This window comes from Paralichthys olivaceus, chromosome 19, assembly GCF_024713975.1.
Source record: "Paralichthys olivaceus isolate ysfri-2021 chromosome 19, ASM2471397v2, whole genome shotgun sequence".
NCBI classification, from domain to species: Eukaryota; Metazoa; Chordata; class Actinopteri; order Pleuronectiformes; family Paralichthyidae; genus Paralichthys; species Paralichthys olivaceus.
This window is the reverse complement of record NC_091111.1, coordinates 16,974,852-16,992,210: the sequence shown is the minus strand read 5'-3', so window position 1 is coordinate 16,992,210 and position 17,359 is coordinate 16,974,852. Positions and strand designations below refer to the sequence as shown.

The window sequence follows — 17,359 nt, the reverse complement described above, 5'->3', positions numbered from 1 at the left end:
GTAGGCGTATGCTTTGTCTGAGCGGTGAAGACAGTCTGCGAATATGTCGACTGGTTAAAGTTAATGAAGGAGTTCAGCAACACTGTGATAGCTTAGCCCGGGGTACTGTGATAAGTATTGCTTAAAGGCTGTGGATCAGATCAATTAATTGAGGCGTGCCTGAACAAGTGGTGGTTAACAAACACACGCCTCACTCCTCCGTCGTTACAAGGCCCCACAATTAAACAGCATAGTCTTTGCATTACTGGATCACGGCTTAAAGGAATGCTCCACTGTTTTTTTTTTTTTCATTTAGCATGAGTGATAAGAACATGTTCAGAAAGCTGAAGGCTCATGTTAGATTCTTCCTTTCAGGTCGGTTGAAATGTTTGCATTTTACTAGCACGATAAAAAATGTCAGCTGACTGGAGGGAACCAGGAGCACGTGGCTGGTTAGCATAGTGGCTCAATGCCAAGTTCACATCATATAGGGTGGATGGTGGAGAAGTGGAAAATTTCCACGTCTGTCATTTGTGAGTTCACGAAATCAAGATTGTTGTGAGATTCCAATGACACAGTTATCTAACGACTTTGATGTGAGGCGTATTCAACAGATTTGACTCGATGCTTCCCTGACACGATGACGATTCAGATGAAAAAAACGCTACCGACAGAAAAGTCAGAAAATTGTATTTACGATAATTGATGCGACGTGAACGTACTCGCGGGAACAGTTGAATCGAGTTTACGAGGAATGTTAATATTTTTCTCACAGTCAGCAACAGATTTTAAAGGTAACATTCAAGATCCAGAATACGATCAGTGGAGGATTCCTCTAATCAAGGGCAAGCAAAAGAAGTCAGTGATATCCAGCCATTTTCTAACAGATGGCACAGTAAACAAAACAATTAACAACAATTTAAAAAAAAACGTGAAATACAAAGTGCCAGAGACAACCAGCTATGGCAAATTTCTTCTGAGGAAAATGATTAAGACCACATCAAATTTGAAAAGATAAACGGGACAAAACTTAAAGAAACCTGCTGGCAACAAGACAAGGGGCCCACCCGTCATCGTGTACCGATTAGCAAAAAGGCAACAGAGGATAAAGAGCCATAAGGGGGAAGAATGGATGTGCTGGGCCAGTGTTTCATTTAATTTGGAATAATTGTTTTGAAAGGTTTGTGAATACCAGTTACACATTAGTTGAGATCTTGTACTTGGGAGACATGTTATTATGGAACCAGATGAAGCTAAAAATGACGCCCATGGTTTTGGGTATACGCTCGTCGTAGGCGAACGTCATGGCCTCGTGCAGCGGAACTTTGACCACCTCGATAAGCTCGCCCTCCCGTGGCTCACCTCCACCCGCGCCCACACAGTTGTCGTCGGACACCTCGGCGTAAAACATGGTCTGCTTGGAACCCGTTACACCCACGCCTGACCTGATGGAAGAAACACAGGAGGAAGAAACACGGTTGGTTTCCATTTATATCCGACAATGCTTGAAGGAGACGTTGTCGTATGTCACTGCCACTGAAACCACAGACTGTTTCTCTGCTGCAGAGATTTGTGACCTCGGTTTGCCTCCTATTCGCAAAGAGCCTCACCACAGCGTCGGCTTCTGTCAGAAACACCCTCATAGGGTTCATGAGGGTTAAGATGATACCCACCTACTTGACAGAAGCAGCCCACACATAACAGCAGCCACAGACGACACCAACAAAGCTGGCGGAGGTGTGCCAGTCAAATCAAAAGCAGAGTTATGAGAGACGTCTGTCAGAGCTGCCCAGGTGCTGCTGTCTCATGTGGGACTGCTCGTCTCCCGACACTTTCAGCTGCTGTTTCACCTCAGGTTGTTAATCATGTCCTGACAAAGACGGATGGTTCGCAGAGTGCTTCTTATCGGCTCGCTTACATTATCATTTTATAACTTCCTCCAAAATACTGTTAGCCACTGACTTTAGGGTGTATTTTTATGAAACTTGATATATTTTCCACCAAAGAGTTTTGATGAATCATGAGACGATGTGGCAATGAAGCAAGGAAATGTGCAGTAATGTCTTCAATTCAACTTTTTGCATCACAAACTCAGGATCAGTATCGTCTTGCTTGTTCGTTGGCTACTGTCGGACAATAGAGGAGCAGGAGGTGGGTGGTATCGACTTCGTCATGAGAATAGTGGTAAAACACGGACAGCTTCTGGAATCGTAGTGTTAAGGAGGAAACAACAAATGTTTTACCTGACACCCAGACTTGGATGTAGATTAATTTAAAACTGTAGAAAGTGTTTTTTAATGTTTTCTGGAATTTAAGCTTCAAATGTAGGTTCATTCTCCCTGAAACTATACATTACACAGGATTGATAAGATCGTGAGAGGTTAATTGTATAAATCTGTGATCTGTGAGTAAAACATTTATCTATTTACTATCCAGTCCAACACGACCAGCTCACCTGTAAGAAGTAATCTTCTTCAGCTTAGCGGCAGGTACATCGTAGCCACACTCCTCCAGCACCTCTTGCCGAGCAATCTCCTCCAGCGAGAGGTCAGGTTTGTCCACCAGCCCGGCGCACAGCTCGTAGGTGACCCCCGCCGAGGCTGGGGGCCACTGAGAAGAGCTCTCCCCCTCTGAGGCCGACTGGCCCTCCTGAGACTCTGGGGCCGCGGCTTCGGCAGCGCCCTCCTCGGTTTTTTCAGCAGGCTGAGGCGCCTGCTTCTTGCTCCTTTCCCACTCACACATGTATACAGCTGGCGGTAGAAAAGACGGAGTGAATTGTTATAAGTGGGTGGAGGCAAGGAGAAATTATTGCAACTGTCTTTTATTTATTTAAGGAGATCATTGAATCAGAATACTGACATTTCTTTTGGCTATTATACTTTTAACATGATGCTTAGTGCAGGGTGAGATATTTAAAACTTAAATTGCAAGAAGATCAGATGATTAATGAATCAATTAGTGAGAAAGTTGTGAAAATTTAGAAAGAAATGAGTGAAAAATCAATCAACAGATCAACAAACAATCTTGCGGCCTAACAGATGTAAATATAATATATATATATATATATATATATATATATAGCTCTAATCAAGTTTTGAGAAATGTACAGAAAGTTAGACATGAACTTTTGCCTCAAATAATCACAGAAATTGATAAATGTTAAGCATGCACCATACAATGTCCATGTATACATTTTATTTTTGTCCCTATGTGCATTTGTTTTCTAGTATCAATAAACAGACGAACACGTTGTACACCCCCTGTTGAAAACTGAATGCCATTCTTGGCTGTAGACAAACTGATTTCTTTCAGATAAAACACATTTTTTTCCCAACAGCAATGAGAGAGGAGAGGGGGAAAAAAAATATATCAGTGCCCAGACTTCCTTGAATTTAGCACAGTGTGGCGTGGAACAGTCCCTGGTGACTTCTGACAAAGGAGGTTAGGCTGCTTTGTAACGGGGCTTCTTGCAGTCTATTTATGAGTCTGCATTGTTACTCAGACCCAGTTGAATAAACATGGATTGTAATGCGCTGCTTTTCTAGTGAAAGTGCCCACAGGATACATAACAATCTAGATCTACGTAGGTGACAAGAAGAAAGTGAATAAACTGCAGTGAACAGTGCGGCTGGAGGGGCGGAGGCTCACCTGGACGGAACTGCTTGACAAGGACAAAACAATGTGAGGTGGTGTTGAAGATCAGCACTGATACACTGAGGAAAAGAGGAAAAGTCAAAGTTAGGTTACATCTCGGCGTAATTAATACTAAATGTGCTGTGGTAAAGTCTGGAGACTTTAAGAGGTCACTCTTACTGGATCACCTTTTAAAGTTCTTCACGAGTTCGAAAAAGTTCTGGATTAAAATATGAACGTTCCCCAGAGAGACAGTGGAATATATATATTCTGAGTTTGTAGATCTGTAAAAGTAATATTGTAGGAATAACCAAGCTAATAAAAAAAACCACCTTAAACAATATAACAAGGAGATACTTCCATCCAATCAGAATATCATCTATTTACTTTCATTGGAAACTCTTTATTGGACAGTGACTAGAAAAGGGCAGTTATGGTCTAAAAATATAAGCGCACATGGATATGTTTATACAACACAGCCACATGTGCAGGGTCATACATTTTGGGGCTGGACCACACATATTCCCTTTGCACACGAGCAGATGACGAGATTTTCGTCACACAGACCTTCGTGGACTCGTAGACACAGAAAACATATCCTGGCCTTAAACTGTGTCTTCAAATATGACCTTAAACAAACCACGAGACTAAATTATCTTAGCAGCGGATCTGCTTTACATTAAAATCATCGAATGCAGGTTTTTACAACTAAAACTTGTTGAAAAGGAAAACGAGCATTGACTTTTTTTATTTTTTAAATCATCCACAGGAATCACGCATAATAATATGTGATCATTAATCTAATTCAAATAAAAATTGAGTTTGAATGACTAAGCAATTAACTGATAAGCATCCTCACTGGCAGCCAGTGAATTGTATACTTGCTCTCTCTCTTTGTGTATATGTGAGTGTACATGACTGTCGCTGCCAGTGGAGACTTGAGGCCCGGGGTCTGTGCTGGGAAAGCGGATGTGTCTGAGGCGGCAGGAAGCCCTGCCCTTTCTTTCCCATGGTGAAATGCAACTTGGTTCAAGCTGCAGCGCCAAGGATACTGATTTAATATCTCTCTGCGATACATACAGTGTATTTAAAGTGAAAGTCCACGGTGTGCTTTCAACAGTACGTAATAATCCCAGTGATTACTTGTCGTTGTCTGGCAGCTGCTTTCTGGTTTCAGCAAAAGCCTGTTTAACAACTTCCACTTTTACTCATGCGACATGTTTCCTTTGTCATTTAACCTCCAGTCAATTAGAGGGATTTTAAGGGTCTGCTTGCAACAAGAGAGGAATGAGTCTGTTTCACCTAAGATGCTCATCTAAAAGTTTAAAGTTGGCTGCATCATCGACCGGGGTCTGAAGCCCGAGTTCTCTTGGTGGACTCGTGTGTGGAGGTGGGTACGCTGGAAGCAGCAGCGACTCGCTGTCGGAAAGCGAAGAGACGGACGCGTTGGGACGTCAGAAGGTTTCAAACAAGGATGCGAACAATGTAAACCGCTTATTGAAATACTTGAGAGTCACCAGCTGGAACAGAAACACGAATATAACTAGCACAAGTACGGATAAAGTAATGTGGTAAATTTAGCTTAAAAGTGGACCACACAAGCCTGAGGCATGAAAGCTGTCCCCTGAGGCAGGTCTTGGTCCTGTGGTGCTGTTCCGCACCATTACAGCTGTTCTACAGCTTCCTGCTGAAAAAGGATCTAATGGTTAAACCAAGAAGCAGGCGAAACAGACGCTCAGGACTTTTCATGCACTGTTAAGCTTTCTCTGCAGCACTTCTGGCTTGACAGCAAGAAAAACTGGGTTATGGCAGACATATGTGGAGGAGGACTAAAGTGAGAACAGGTCCCAGACTAAAGATATTCACCAGTACATTATCCTCATGTCAAAACTAGATCAAGTTCAAATGGCTGAGATTTTCCTGAACAACTACAGTTGCCCACCAGTGGGAAATTAAACTGATTGTGCATTTCAAATAAATCCAAACTTGTCCTCAAGTGTAATTAGTCGACTGGATGAACTCTCAAATTACAGACATGAGAATGAAGGAAACATGAGCAGGATGACACCAAGACTTCAAACTGTGCAGATGACTTCATCGTGGATTTCTTGCACTGGCATGAAGCTAAACTCTCATTAAAAGTCACTTCCAGTAATAAACAAGCGTCACTATGCAAACACACCCATAAACACATAGGTGTCAAAATACCAAAACACTGGGACTTCAATCTTTTTTTTTTTTTTTTTACATTCAGTGTTTATGACTGTTTCCCTCTAGATTTCTTCAGGACATCTGTCCTCGTTACCAAATCTATTTCATGAGCAAACTTCTCAGGGTTTGTTATCAGTGTCCAGTAAGGAGTCTTCAACCTGCATCTTTTTTGGCAGTTCTGTTTGGCTTCATCAAGCTGTGACCTTCAGTGTAAACCCGAGCGATTGAGGGCCAAGTGTGGTTGTGATGGCTCAGCACTGGATTAAAGCTTTCCATCCATAGGGATGTCAAAGTATCCAAGGGTGAATGTCCGGGTCACCTTGTAATTTTATTAGTGGATTCACAGCAAGACAAATAGTTTAGAAATGATGGACGGTTTCGAACTAAAATCTTTTGACCATCGGAATGTCCACTGGGACATCTACGTTAATGTTCTTCTCAAGATGACCCATCAATTCCTAACTCAAGTGACCATGGGATTGATTATGTTTTAAGTCTTTATTGATGGAAAGAGCAAAGAAGAGGTGCAGCAAACTGAACCACCTCATGTGGTCTTTGCTCAAATCTGTCTTTCACATCTTTTGCTGGTTTATCTTTTTGGATGAAGCCTGCTGAGAAGGAAATGTTACGCACTCTTGAACAAAAAAGCAAAACATTCCTGCATCCATTCAATGCAGGCGAACGGGGGAATAACACATCGGCAGAATTTCCACCTGAGGAACAGCGGGATGTTCCCATGGGCTATTTTTTTTTTTTTTTTTTTACTGCTTTTGTCTCAGTGGTACTATTTTTCACGGGGACCTCTTTTTGGGGTCAGGGGTTGAGGAAAGAGGGGTTAAATGACCTGAGACCTACCTCAGGGCATTACAGTACCCTGGGCTAAACAGAGCGCAGTAACCGAGGTTTCGACACAAATGTGTGATGTTTCTCTTACAGTGTCCCCTGTGAAGCTCGGACATTTATAGACATTCCCGAGGAGAAGAACAGGGATTTACAACCCAGAAAGAAAAGGTCTGTTTGTGTTGACGGATGTATAAAAACATCAAATAATGAAAATAATAGTTTTTTGTTAAACAAGGACAGTATCCCAGGTGAACCTTAACAATATCTTGAGGCAAAGGATGGAGATAAGAAACGAGATTTCATTTCTGCTAGTTTCAGACCAATGCAATTAACTTTCCCGTCTAGCGCCCTCACTGTTTTAATTGCTAACGTCCATCTGAGCACCCATGGGGGTATCGGTCTTAAAATGAGGTGTCACCAGGCGCATTGTTGGCACATCGCTACACTGAGGGAGAAGAAAGTGGGTGACCAGGAAAAATGAACTAACTTTTAGGCCAAATGAAGAAATAATATGGGCCTAATTATTTGACCACTCTTGTTACACACAAGTATTCAAACAGACCTGCTTCCTCTTCTGCAGCCTTCTGACTTTCAAATCCACCATTGTAATAGAAACCTACCGATAATGTCTTTTAAAGGACAGATGGACGAACACAACCATTATTAATCAGGAGACGAAGTGCAACCCTTCCCTAGGAGACATTTTTAGTCCTCTAGGCTTATTCCACATCCATCTGTCTAACATAGACTAAGTAAGCTGGTTTTATTTGTTAGCCCATTATGACTTTTTGTTTTAGAGCGGATGGGTGCACTGCTTCCATTCAACAGTAGTGAATAAAATTAGTGTTACCTGTCATGGGTTTGCATGAAGTCCCAGGTTTTCTTTGTGCCGTTCTATGGGAAGGAATAACACAAAAACAAACGGCATAAATAAACACAATGAAGAACATTTCAACCCTTTAACAATGTGTTTATTCAGTACTCAGCTGGCACAAGGTGTACCACAGCTTCTCCCTCACTTTGATGCATGCGATTTGAATGGCGGCATGTCAAATGCTCTGATTTATTTTTTGTGTAAACACAACATCTATTCCATAACTGATGCTTGCTTAGGCACGCTACAGTAATGTCATAAGACACGCCTAACAAAAGCATCTCCAGATGCAAAGCAGAAGCACTGCATCAAATAACATCCTTTATTTTGACAACTGTATAGTTCAACAAGCACAAAACTACTTTACATTGCTGGTATTATGTTTAAAACATGTCAAAAACAATGTGTGTCGTTCTTCCATCAGATACAGAGCTGATATCACTGTGGTTTACAGGAAACCTATTAACTCATCGTCACTTTCAAACCTAAGAGTCAGAAATGAACGGGTTGTAGAATAAATTAGGGACTTCATGTGAATTAAAATGAATAAATGCATTTTTAATTCCTGATATTTTATTTATCTTCCACTAAGGTGTATTGTAGGGGAGTCTAACTCATCCTCAGTAAGAAAAGGATGCATACTCCAGACTGTCATGGAATAATTTAGTTGCAGGGAGAGATTCCTTAAGACTAATTGCTAAAACATGTCCTGTAATTATTCAGCTTACTTGACAGAAGTTGTAACTAAGTGTTTTTATGCCCTATGGTCACATCATCACATCAACAGTGCAAGAAGCCAAGTACGCCTCCAGTAACTTTCCGAAGCACAATTACAGTCAAAGTGCTGATGCAGGTGTGGGCCGAGTACAAAAGAGATCATCAGAAACACTCCAGCTCTTAAACATGAAGGCAGCGGCACACGAACTGTCTGAAGGGTTGGCTCATTGAGTTGTAGAAAGTGTCAAGGGACAATCAGGTAAACCACCCGGATAGTCAGGTTAATTTCCATTCATGACAGGTGCAGCCAGGAACGGTTCGTACAGTTCAGGGAGACAAACTCCATTAAAGAAAAGCAGAATCACAAGAAATTCACAATCTAATCTGACTTTACAACTCATACATCCAATGATGTATAAATGTCTGCAGCTGAGGCTCAGTCTGCAGGAAAGACGTCAGTTGGTTACCGGCGGACGATCTGACAGTGACCTAGAGACTAAAACAAGTAAGACATCTCTCTCTCTCTCCCCACATTTCCTCTCAATTAAGCCAAAATAATCCACTGTTGGTCCTCTGTGCCACTAAACGGAAATGCATGGACTCTACAAGAAGAGTGGAGCCACCCTCGATCAGATAGAACAACATGCTCTGCTGGTTCTTGGTTTGAACCTTTCTCAGACTCCTGTCGGTGGCTACCCACCACAGCAGAGCGGGTGCACTCAACATACCATTCCATAATTTGTCTTTTATCGTTCACATCAAATCGACAGAGATAAATTAATTAGAATGAATCATTAACCCAAAGCATATCCCTCCCTGCACATTACATGCAATATAAATATGCTAAAGTTGGCCTATATTTTCTGTGCCTGAGGAAATATGGCCTTGATTCAAATTTAGGCTTACATCTCTTTTCCACCCACAAGATCTTTCAGACACGTACAGTGGATGACAGCTTCACAGACAAAAGGCTCATTTCACCTACAATGGACGTGCCTCCTCGTGTGCGAGTGCGCTTCTGCACTTCCACTAACACCCAAGAAATGGGAGGAGGTGAAAATGGCCAGCTAATTGCACTGATAGAATCTAACATAATAGAGCTACTGTTGTAGCAACAGGCTCCATCGTGTCAAACATTTAAGCAGAGCTGCAATTGATGATGTTTATATTTCCAACGAAAGGGAAAACACCCTAACATGCAGTTTTAATTACGAATCAACAATTGGGCAGGAGTTTCCTTTGTGCAAATATTTATTTCCTCACATGAATGATAAGATGTTAATCTGGTCGGTTTAATACTAACGTTACTAAAATAATATAATATATAATAATCACCAAATATGTCCAGCACTACACTTAACCTTCTAAACTGTAGTATTTTTGGAAGGTCTATTGTCTCGTCTTCGCGTCCTTACTTTTTGACGGACGTGTAACCAGCTCCTTCCAACAACAAACAAGTTACACAACCTTCCATATAAATCTGACTCACTCATTAGATGGTATAATAATCAACAATTAGCACTTTAACAAACGTGTTAGTAGTATAATACATTCACAAGTGCACTCAAAGAGAATGTCTGGGGAAAGTACTTCCCACACTTGGTCTAATTGTATTTAATATTCTAATGGAGACGGGGGTTCATCTTCATCCGTTTCTTCCGGGAACAGAAAAAAGAAAGCGAGAAAGAAAGAGATGCAGCTGATGACGACGAATGTAAACCATGTCAACAAAGAGTCCAACGACTGGTGCATGACCGAACAGTTCACAAACCACATGGCCTCAATGTGAAGCCAAGCTAGAATAATGCCGTTCATGCATCATTAACTATCCTGTTGTGATGTGAAATGAGAGCATGAAGCCAAAGTCTGTGTAGGTTTCATGCTATGGTAACACGAGATCATCTTTACATACTTTAAATGCTGTGTCAGGCTGAAACACTCTGAGGAGACTCCTGCGCCAACTATCGGCTGGAATCCTGGTAAATGTGTTTTTCAATTAATACCAAAAACATACAGCACTTAACATTGTAGCTGCACGTGGACTGACACACACCTGGATCACTCATATTAGTGACATGAATTTAACTTTGCCAAAAAGGTGGAATTTGGAGTTATTAACTTTGCAGCAACCATTAATCGATCGACAGATTTAAACCAGCATCTATATTGTGATGATGTTATGGTTATTACACAAAAAGGGACAAATATTCTCCTTGCAGCTTTTCAAATGTGAAAATAACATTTTCTGGATTTCACATAATATATTTGGATTTTTTACAGTTGGTTGAATTAACAATCTGTGTGCATCTTCTTAAGTTGTAAGAAAATATAAAAGACATTTCCATAACTTTCTTGACATTTTATAGATGGTTAAAAGGGGGGGGGGATAATTAATGCAATTAAAATGACTGTTGATCAGTCTTTAAATATATAATGCATCTATAAGGAAATTTAATTTGCACACATTTTGTTCAGCGGATTCATCCGACACGATGTAAACGTGATGACAATGAATGTTAAGGACAGAAGTGAGGCCTTGTCAGTTTTTTTCCTCTCGCTGTGAACCCCCAGTGAAGCGTTGACATCATCAAACCTCCTCGCTGTGCAGTCCTGTCGTGAAAGATGCTCTGGCTGCGCTGCAAACTGTTGACTGGCGTAATCGCTGTTCGCAAAATCCTGTCATGTCGACAGTGAGTGTGTGAGTCTTACATTCAAGTCATTCCTCTGTGAGGCTACGCCAGCCGCGCCTCTCTCACTTTTCAGTGATGAAAGAGTGCGGAGGCGTGTTCGTGTGTGTGTGTTACTATGATAAATCACTTGTGACTGGGGCAGGGCTATGCTGCTTAGTGAAGAGTTCTTGTTGAGTATGAGCCAGAGCTTTTTCTCTGTCAGTGAAGCCTTTACAGGTAAATTATGTTTTTTTTTTTTTACATCAGTAAATTATCTTTTGTGTCGGCCCCTTGTAACCAAAAGCTCTTGAATCTAATAATCTGTCTGTCGAGGTCTTCTACAGGTACGTCACCTCTTTTTCATGCTTCATTATTTTGTATTCTTCCAGTTTCGCATCCGTCACGTGTTAGAAACATCATAAACTTTCCCTGCTGTACTCTCACGTTGGTTTATTCAGACAATTCCCAAACATTTTATATACGAGGGGACTGGCAAGAAAATGTCGGGGGGGGGGGGGCAACTAACTCGGAAAATGTGCGGACATCAGTGTGTGTCCACTTTATGACAGAGGAAAGTCAACCAGGGGGATTCCAGGGAGGAGAGACATCAGCACCAACAATAACAAAGTGTGTTTACAGTAACTATATCATAAATAATTTAGTAAAGACGACAACTTCCTTCCTTTGAGGTAAAACCGCTCGGCATCACTGTGCCACCACACACACACACACACACACACACACACACACACACACACACACACACACACACACACACACACACGGTCTATAGTATCCTGTCATCACTCACAGATGGTGGGGTTCCCCTCATTACTCAGGCCACTTGCTGAGAGAAGGGGGGCGGGTTCAGCTTGAATGGCCCAGGGGAGATGGGGAATCATGGCCGACATGGATTACGACAGAGAGATTAGCCCATGGGAGGGGGGGAGAGAGAGACAGAGAGACAGAGAGAGAGAGACAGAGACAGAGAGACAGAGAGAGAGAAAAGGAAGGGAAGCAGGAACAGGCTACACAGGACCTTGAAATTAATGTGGTCCCTCTGGCTTTGGGCTTCAGAAACGCTCCTGTGTGAATGGCCATTGTAAGGAGGGATGTATGGTCTTGATCTTTTAGGTGCTTTAAGTCTAATCATCATACACACACACACACACATATATACACACCTCCTGTGCACACTACACTTTAAAGCTGGCAGCTGCAGCAGGGAGAGAAAAAAATCAACTACCTCCTCAAATACAAAAGAACTCTTTGATTCACAACATGCGCTCTCCAGTTTTTTTTTTTACTGGATTTAGCCTCAGTCTCTGGCCTCAACAAAGACACTATCATACCTGCATTACAACTAATGATCGGCGAGGTCCGGTCATGACAATGGCAAAAAGGACGTCCACCTGCATAAACTGACGGAGCTGAATTACAGGATCCGCAGCATTGAAACGCTCTCGTTAGTGGGATCTATGCTGAAGTGCCAGAACCAGTGCCAAGGACACACTCTTCAAGTTCACACCCATGTGACTGTGTCCTCCGGCGAAATCCAGAGAAAGCGCGTACGGCTCAGATCAAATAAAGTCACTCTACATGTTACATGTCCCCACAATCAAAGCCGACGACACAGCTGAACTGTCTGTGGCCTGTTTCTGATTTAACCTTGATTAAAGACGTCTGTCAGAAGCCCTAAAATAATTGAATACGGTTTGTTCAAACATACATGATTCAATTTGTATTAGGGTTGGTGCAATGCTGAAATTGTTGATTTAGCAGTTAATTGATTTTGCATTATTATAAATTTAATATCTTTAGGATGAAATTTTTAATTGTTAACGAAATACCACAATGCTATTACTAATTAACTGTATAAAATAACTCTGTGGGTCCATTCTAGGGTTAAGAAAACAACTATTCATACAATTTAGATTAAACACACTGGTGACAACATCACTAGGATTATTCTATATTCATTTCTGCTAATACATCCCTTCTCACACACTGTACCTTTAAAGCAAAGTTTGGAAACCATTATCTCTCCACTTACTGAACATCCTCACACTCGTACACACATGTGGCATTTCCATGATTCAGGGTCAAGCAGGTAAATAACTATTCATGAGAGAAAATGGGTTTCAATCATAGATCTCGCTCTCATTGGAGGAGTGAGGGGCCACTGACTGTAAGATATACAAGATAAATAATTCCAAATGAATAATTCAAACCATTATAATGAATAAATGGGAGGCAATTATCCTGCTTTAAGTATCAACCCCTGATTCAACAGAGATGAGAGGGGTTTCCCAGAGTCAACGAGGGAAAATCACCTGCTTTGTAGAGCGAGGCGAGGGAGAGGAGACAAAACACCAATAAAGACTAATGATGAGGAGAGCCTCTTACACATGGCATCTACTTACGGTGTGTGTTTCTGTGCGCGGCTGTGAGTCCGTGTAGATTTCAGTTAGTGACCAGTGGCTGGGCTGCAGATGTACTCATGCACATAAGCAGGTTTAGGGAAGAGATGCTCCCCCGGTGCCACTGAGAAGCTTTTGTGTGGAGAGTCCCTGAACAAAACCCTCCTGAGATGCACAGTAGAGATGACGAGGATGAAAGGGACGGAGAGAGGGAGTCCACCGTCCTCTCTTTTGATGTCCATCTGCCGTTTTAACCCGTATGCCATTCTCCTGACAAGATTATTTCACCCTCCACCTCACCCCGCCTCACCCATCACAGGTGTTAGACTTGGGATATGAGTTTTCAGGCAACACAACAAGAAAAAAAAGAAAGAATCTGACCTCATCAGTAACTCTAGATCACGGCTGCGTCTATACTGTGTTTTCGTTTTGAAACAAAAACAATCCTCGTCCACACGAGCACATTTAGATCTGTATCAGTAAAAAGCCCCAATCACAATAACGTGCCTAAAAACACTCGTCACAGGACCATTCACATACACTGCACATGTGCAGGCCAGTGTAAACAGGAAGCAGATTGTCTTCTCTACGACAAAAGAGTAGTACGAACAACGAAACAATAGTAAAAACAGTAGGAGCATGGATGAAGCCTGAATGACATCTCATCATCTACGAAGTGTGAGTTTCATCACAGTACTTCCTCTGAGCGACTGTAGTTTGGTTCCAGCCAACTCTATAAACCAGGAGCAGACAAACTGCACAAATATTGATAAAGCTAAAATTAAATCCACGCTGGACAGCCAACATTTCTCACTTTGCTGGAGACCAACACAAACACTGTCATCACACGTTTCTCTTTGTTCTAAAACCCATTTTTAAATGACAAATTCATCAAAATCAGACAAACTAACAGGTGACATTAACAGTTTCAGGTTTGTTTTTTTATACCTTTCCATTGCCAATGTGTAAATCCTGCTCACCACTGATGCAGTTATTAGGAAATGTGCAGTTACAGTCACTGTGTAACCCTGTTCCATTATTAGATGGAGTATTTGATCATCAGACTAGTAGTTGATTAAAATGACTAATTGACAAACTCAGTTCAATGCTTTGTGCAGTTATTGACGTCTGCTGCTCGTCAGCGGTGATGGAACTTCACGAAACATGGAACGTTTGCATGTGTCGTTAAATTGATGAAGTCATTTGCACGTGTTTTTTTTCTATTTGCTCGCTCTCTCTCGTTGAGCTCTCTCTGCCACCGTGGAACAACCAACATGAATTTCCTCGTGAATAATTTTCTGCTGTCACTTCTTCAGCTCGTCTCTCGACATTCATTCGTACATAATGACACGGAGATGTGTTGGCTTCAGACAGTGGGAGAAAGTGGAGGTCCTTCTTCATAAGATCAGCCCAACTTGAAACTAGTGACCAAACAGTTATCCCATCAGTTTGTCAACATAAGCAGCCTCCACACTGCTCCTGTGGTGTCGTCCACGTGTCCGTCAGCCCTGATATTCATAGGCCATGAGTCAATTTTCAGTTTTTTTATCCCTCACAGTCGCAGAAATGTTCCTTGTTACGTGTTGTATCTTGTATTTTCATGCTAATATGGTTTAAAAACACACGTTTGGAGAAGTTTAAACTCTGCTGTGCTGCTTGTGATAAAATTAGCTTAATGCAAACCTGACCTGTGGAGACCTCTGACACACACACACACACACACACACACACACACACACACACACACACACACACACACACACACACACACACCCCTTCCCTCAGATGCTAATGTGAAGCATGTGCTAACGTTTACGTGACGCTCAGCCCACTAGCCTCTGCAGCAAAAAGCTACGAGCTAGCATGCTAGCCCGTTAGCTGCCTGTTAGCCGACCCGGGGGGGTTTCGCGTCAAAAACCGTGAAAAAGCCACAGTTTGAACCCTCGTGTCTGAAGAACACCAGCGAGCCCCGCGGGGCGGGAACCACCGGAGACTGTCGCTGCGGGCGTTCAACGCGTCCGAGCTCGTTGTTCCTCCATGTTATGCTAACGTGCTAGCTGCAGAAATGAATGGAGGGGGAGGGTTGGACTAGCCCCGCAGCGTCCCGCGGCTCACCTGGTTGTAGTGCACCCTGAACGGCTTCAGGTAGTCGGACTCTGTGCACGGACCCACTTCGATGCTGTTGATCTCCTCCATGGTTCTCACTCGGGGCTCCGGGGGAGGTGGTGGTGGTGGTGGCTCAGCGACGGTCACCGCGCACTGACAGCGGAGGAATGTCTACGGGAGCCGGGAGAGGACACTGGGGATGAGGGGGTGAGGGTGGGTGAGGGTGGGTGAGGGTGGGGGTGAGGGTGGGTGAGGAGCAGAAGAATTACTCACAATGAAATCTGCAGAATATGAAACCACTGCATGACTGGTGTGGAACAGTCTTTATTAATCATTATGAATCAGCACATATATATTCATCTTCTTTTAAAATCAAATTATATGAGATCATTCTTAATTAATCATTTATGGAGAAGGGGTGAGGATTAAATATATAAATGTTCTTCTCACTCCTTTTCAAAGATGTAGATTAGATCATTAAGTGTTTGTAGCATTTGTCTTTTTTATTTACATGTCTAAAATTTGGGTTTAATTTAAATTAGTGTAAATAGTTTTTTTACTTTCTACTTCATTCATTTAGTCTCTGGCATGCTTTCTAATTCAATGAAGTTCTGGTGCTATATAAACACACATACACAGTGTTGGATTTCAGGTTCCAGCCCTTGACCTTCACGTGTGCTGTTTAATAATGTTTTTTAAAGTACCCGACTGTTTCATGTGGTCTGGGAATACAAAAGAAGAAGCGTCACCACTCGCAGATTTGTTTCGTTATGTGTAAGTGGAGCAGGATTGTCCCTGCAGCTGTCGTCCACCTGCAGGTGCGAGAGGACAAAGACTAAAATAAACATCTGGCTTCTCAAATACAAAGAAATCCGAATCCTCGTTGACATGAATTTAAAAAGAGGAAGTCCACGGTCACAAAAAAATTTAAACATCTGTCTGACAGCGGACACAGTCAACGGCTAAGAGACAAAGAAGAGCCGTGGTGTTGTGGATGCTGCATCTCACTATTGTGTGCTGGTATTTTTAACCTCCCACCGATTGGCTCAAGGGAAGCACCAGCAGTAGGTCAAAGAAAGGTGACGTAATTGTTACTAATTAGGAGGAGTGCATTATTCATCAAGGGCATGGTGTTTAGTGTTTGTGTGGATTATTCTGTGGAAGAACGAGCTGAAAGCAGTTTAATATCTTAATCTGCAGGTTTAAGTGAAGCTAATTGAACACATTAGAGGAGAGGGAGTCCAGCGTTTGTTCCTTTTGTTTGTTTTAAAGAGCTCTGTGGGTGCCGGGAAGAATCTTTTTTTATTTTATTAAGACACAGCAGCTCAATTGTAATAGTTGTTTAAGTTGTGAATCACAGATTTTTTAAAATCGTAGACTGAATATAAAGATGGACGACGCATCTCCACTTTCTCCTACTTTCCCAAAATGAAGCCAAAATATGAAAGATACCAGCACTGCCATTTTGGATGTTTGGAGCCAGAGTCTGCGCAGTAGAAATCAGGGGTGGAGCCTCGGTGGCGATTCACATTCTACCAATTGTGAGTCCGTCTCAGCTGTCAATCATGGCGTTACACCCCATTTTTATAACATTAAATAGCTAATTAAAACTAAACTTAGCAGGAAACCCAACACATGGATAAACATCAGAACCAAAATTTGTTTAATGTCTACTTTGACTTTTTAGTTTGGTCCATCTCCCATCTGCTAACATGGAGGAGGTGAGAGATTTGACCTATAGCCAGCCACCAGGGGGCTAACGAGACATTTTGTCATCCATCGTTGTGTTGAAACATGATGATGATTGTGTTCAGCTTCCTCACCAGGCTGCTGAGTTACAGTGAAGAGGTGTTGCAGCTATTTCTCACCCGTCCCTCCCTAAAGGGTGAGGCATGATGTCACCCCCT

The 17,359-nt window shown here is 42.2% G+C and overlaps 1 protein-coding gene across 1 annotated transcript; it reads right to left on the bottom strand.

Moving 5' to 3' along the window:
* Positions 1-654: 654 nt before the first annotated feature.
* nudt14 (nudix (nucleoside diphosphate linked moiety X)-type motif 14) lies at positions 655-15,651 on the bottom strand. The gene is made up of 5 exons (XM_020097699.2): positions 15,462-15,651; positions 7,517-7,560; positions 3,628-3,692; positions 2,435-2,729; positions 655-1,424 (listed from the first exon to the last, which is right to left on the bottom strand). The coding sequence occupies exons 1-5, from the start codon at positions 15,540-15,542 to the stop codon at positions 1,175-1,177; spliced, it is 735 nt and encodes a 244-aa protein (XP_019953258.1). The 5' UTR covers positions 15,543-15,651; the 3' UTR covers positions 655-1,174.
* Positions 15,652-17,359: the final 1,708 nt, after the last annotated feature.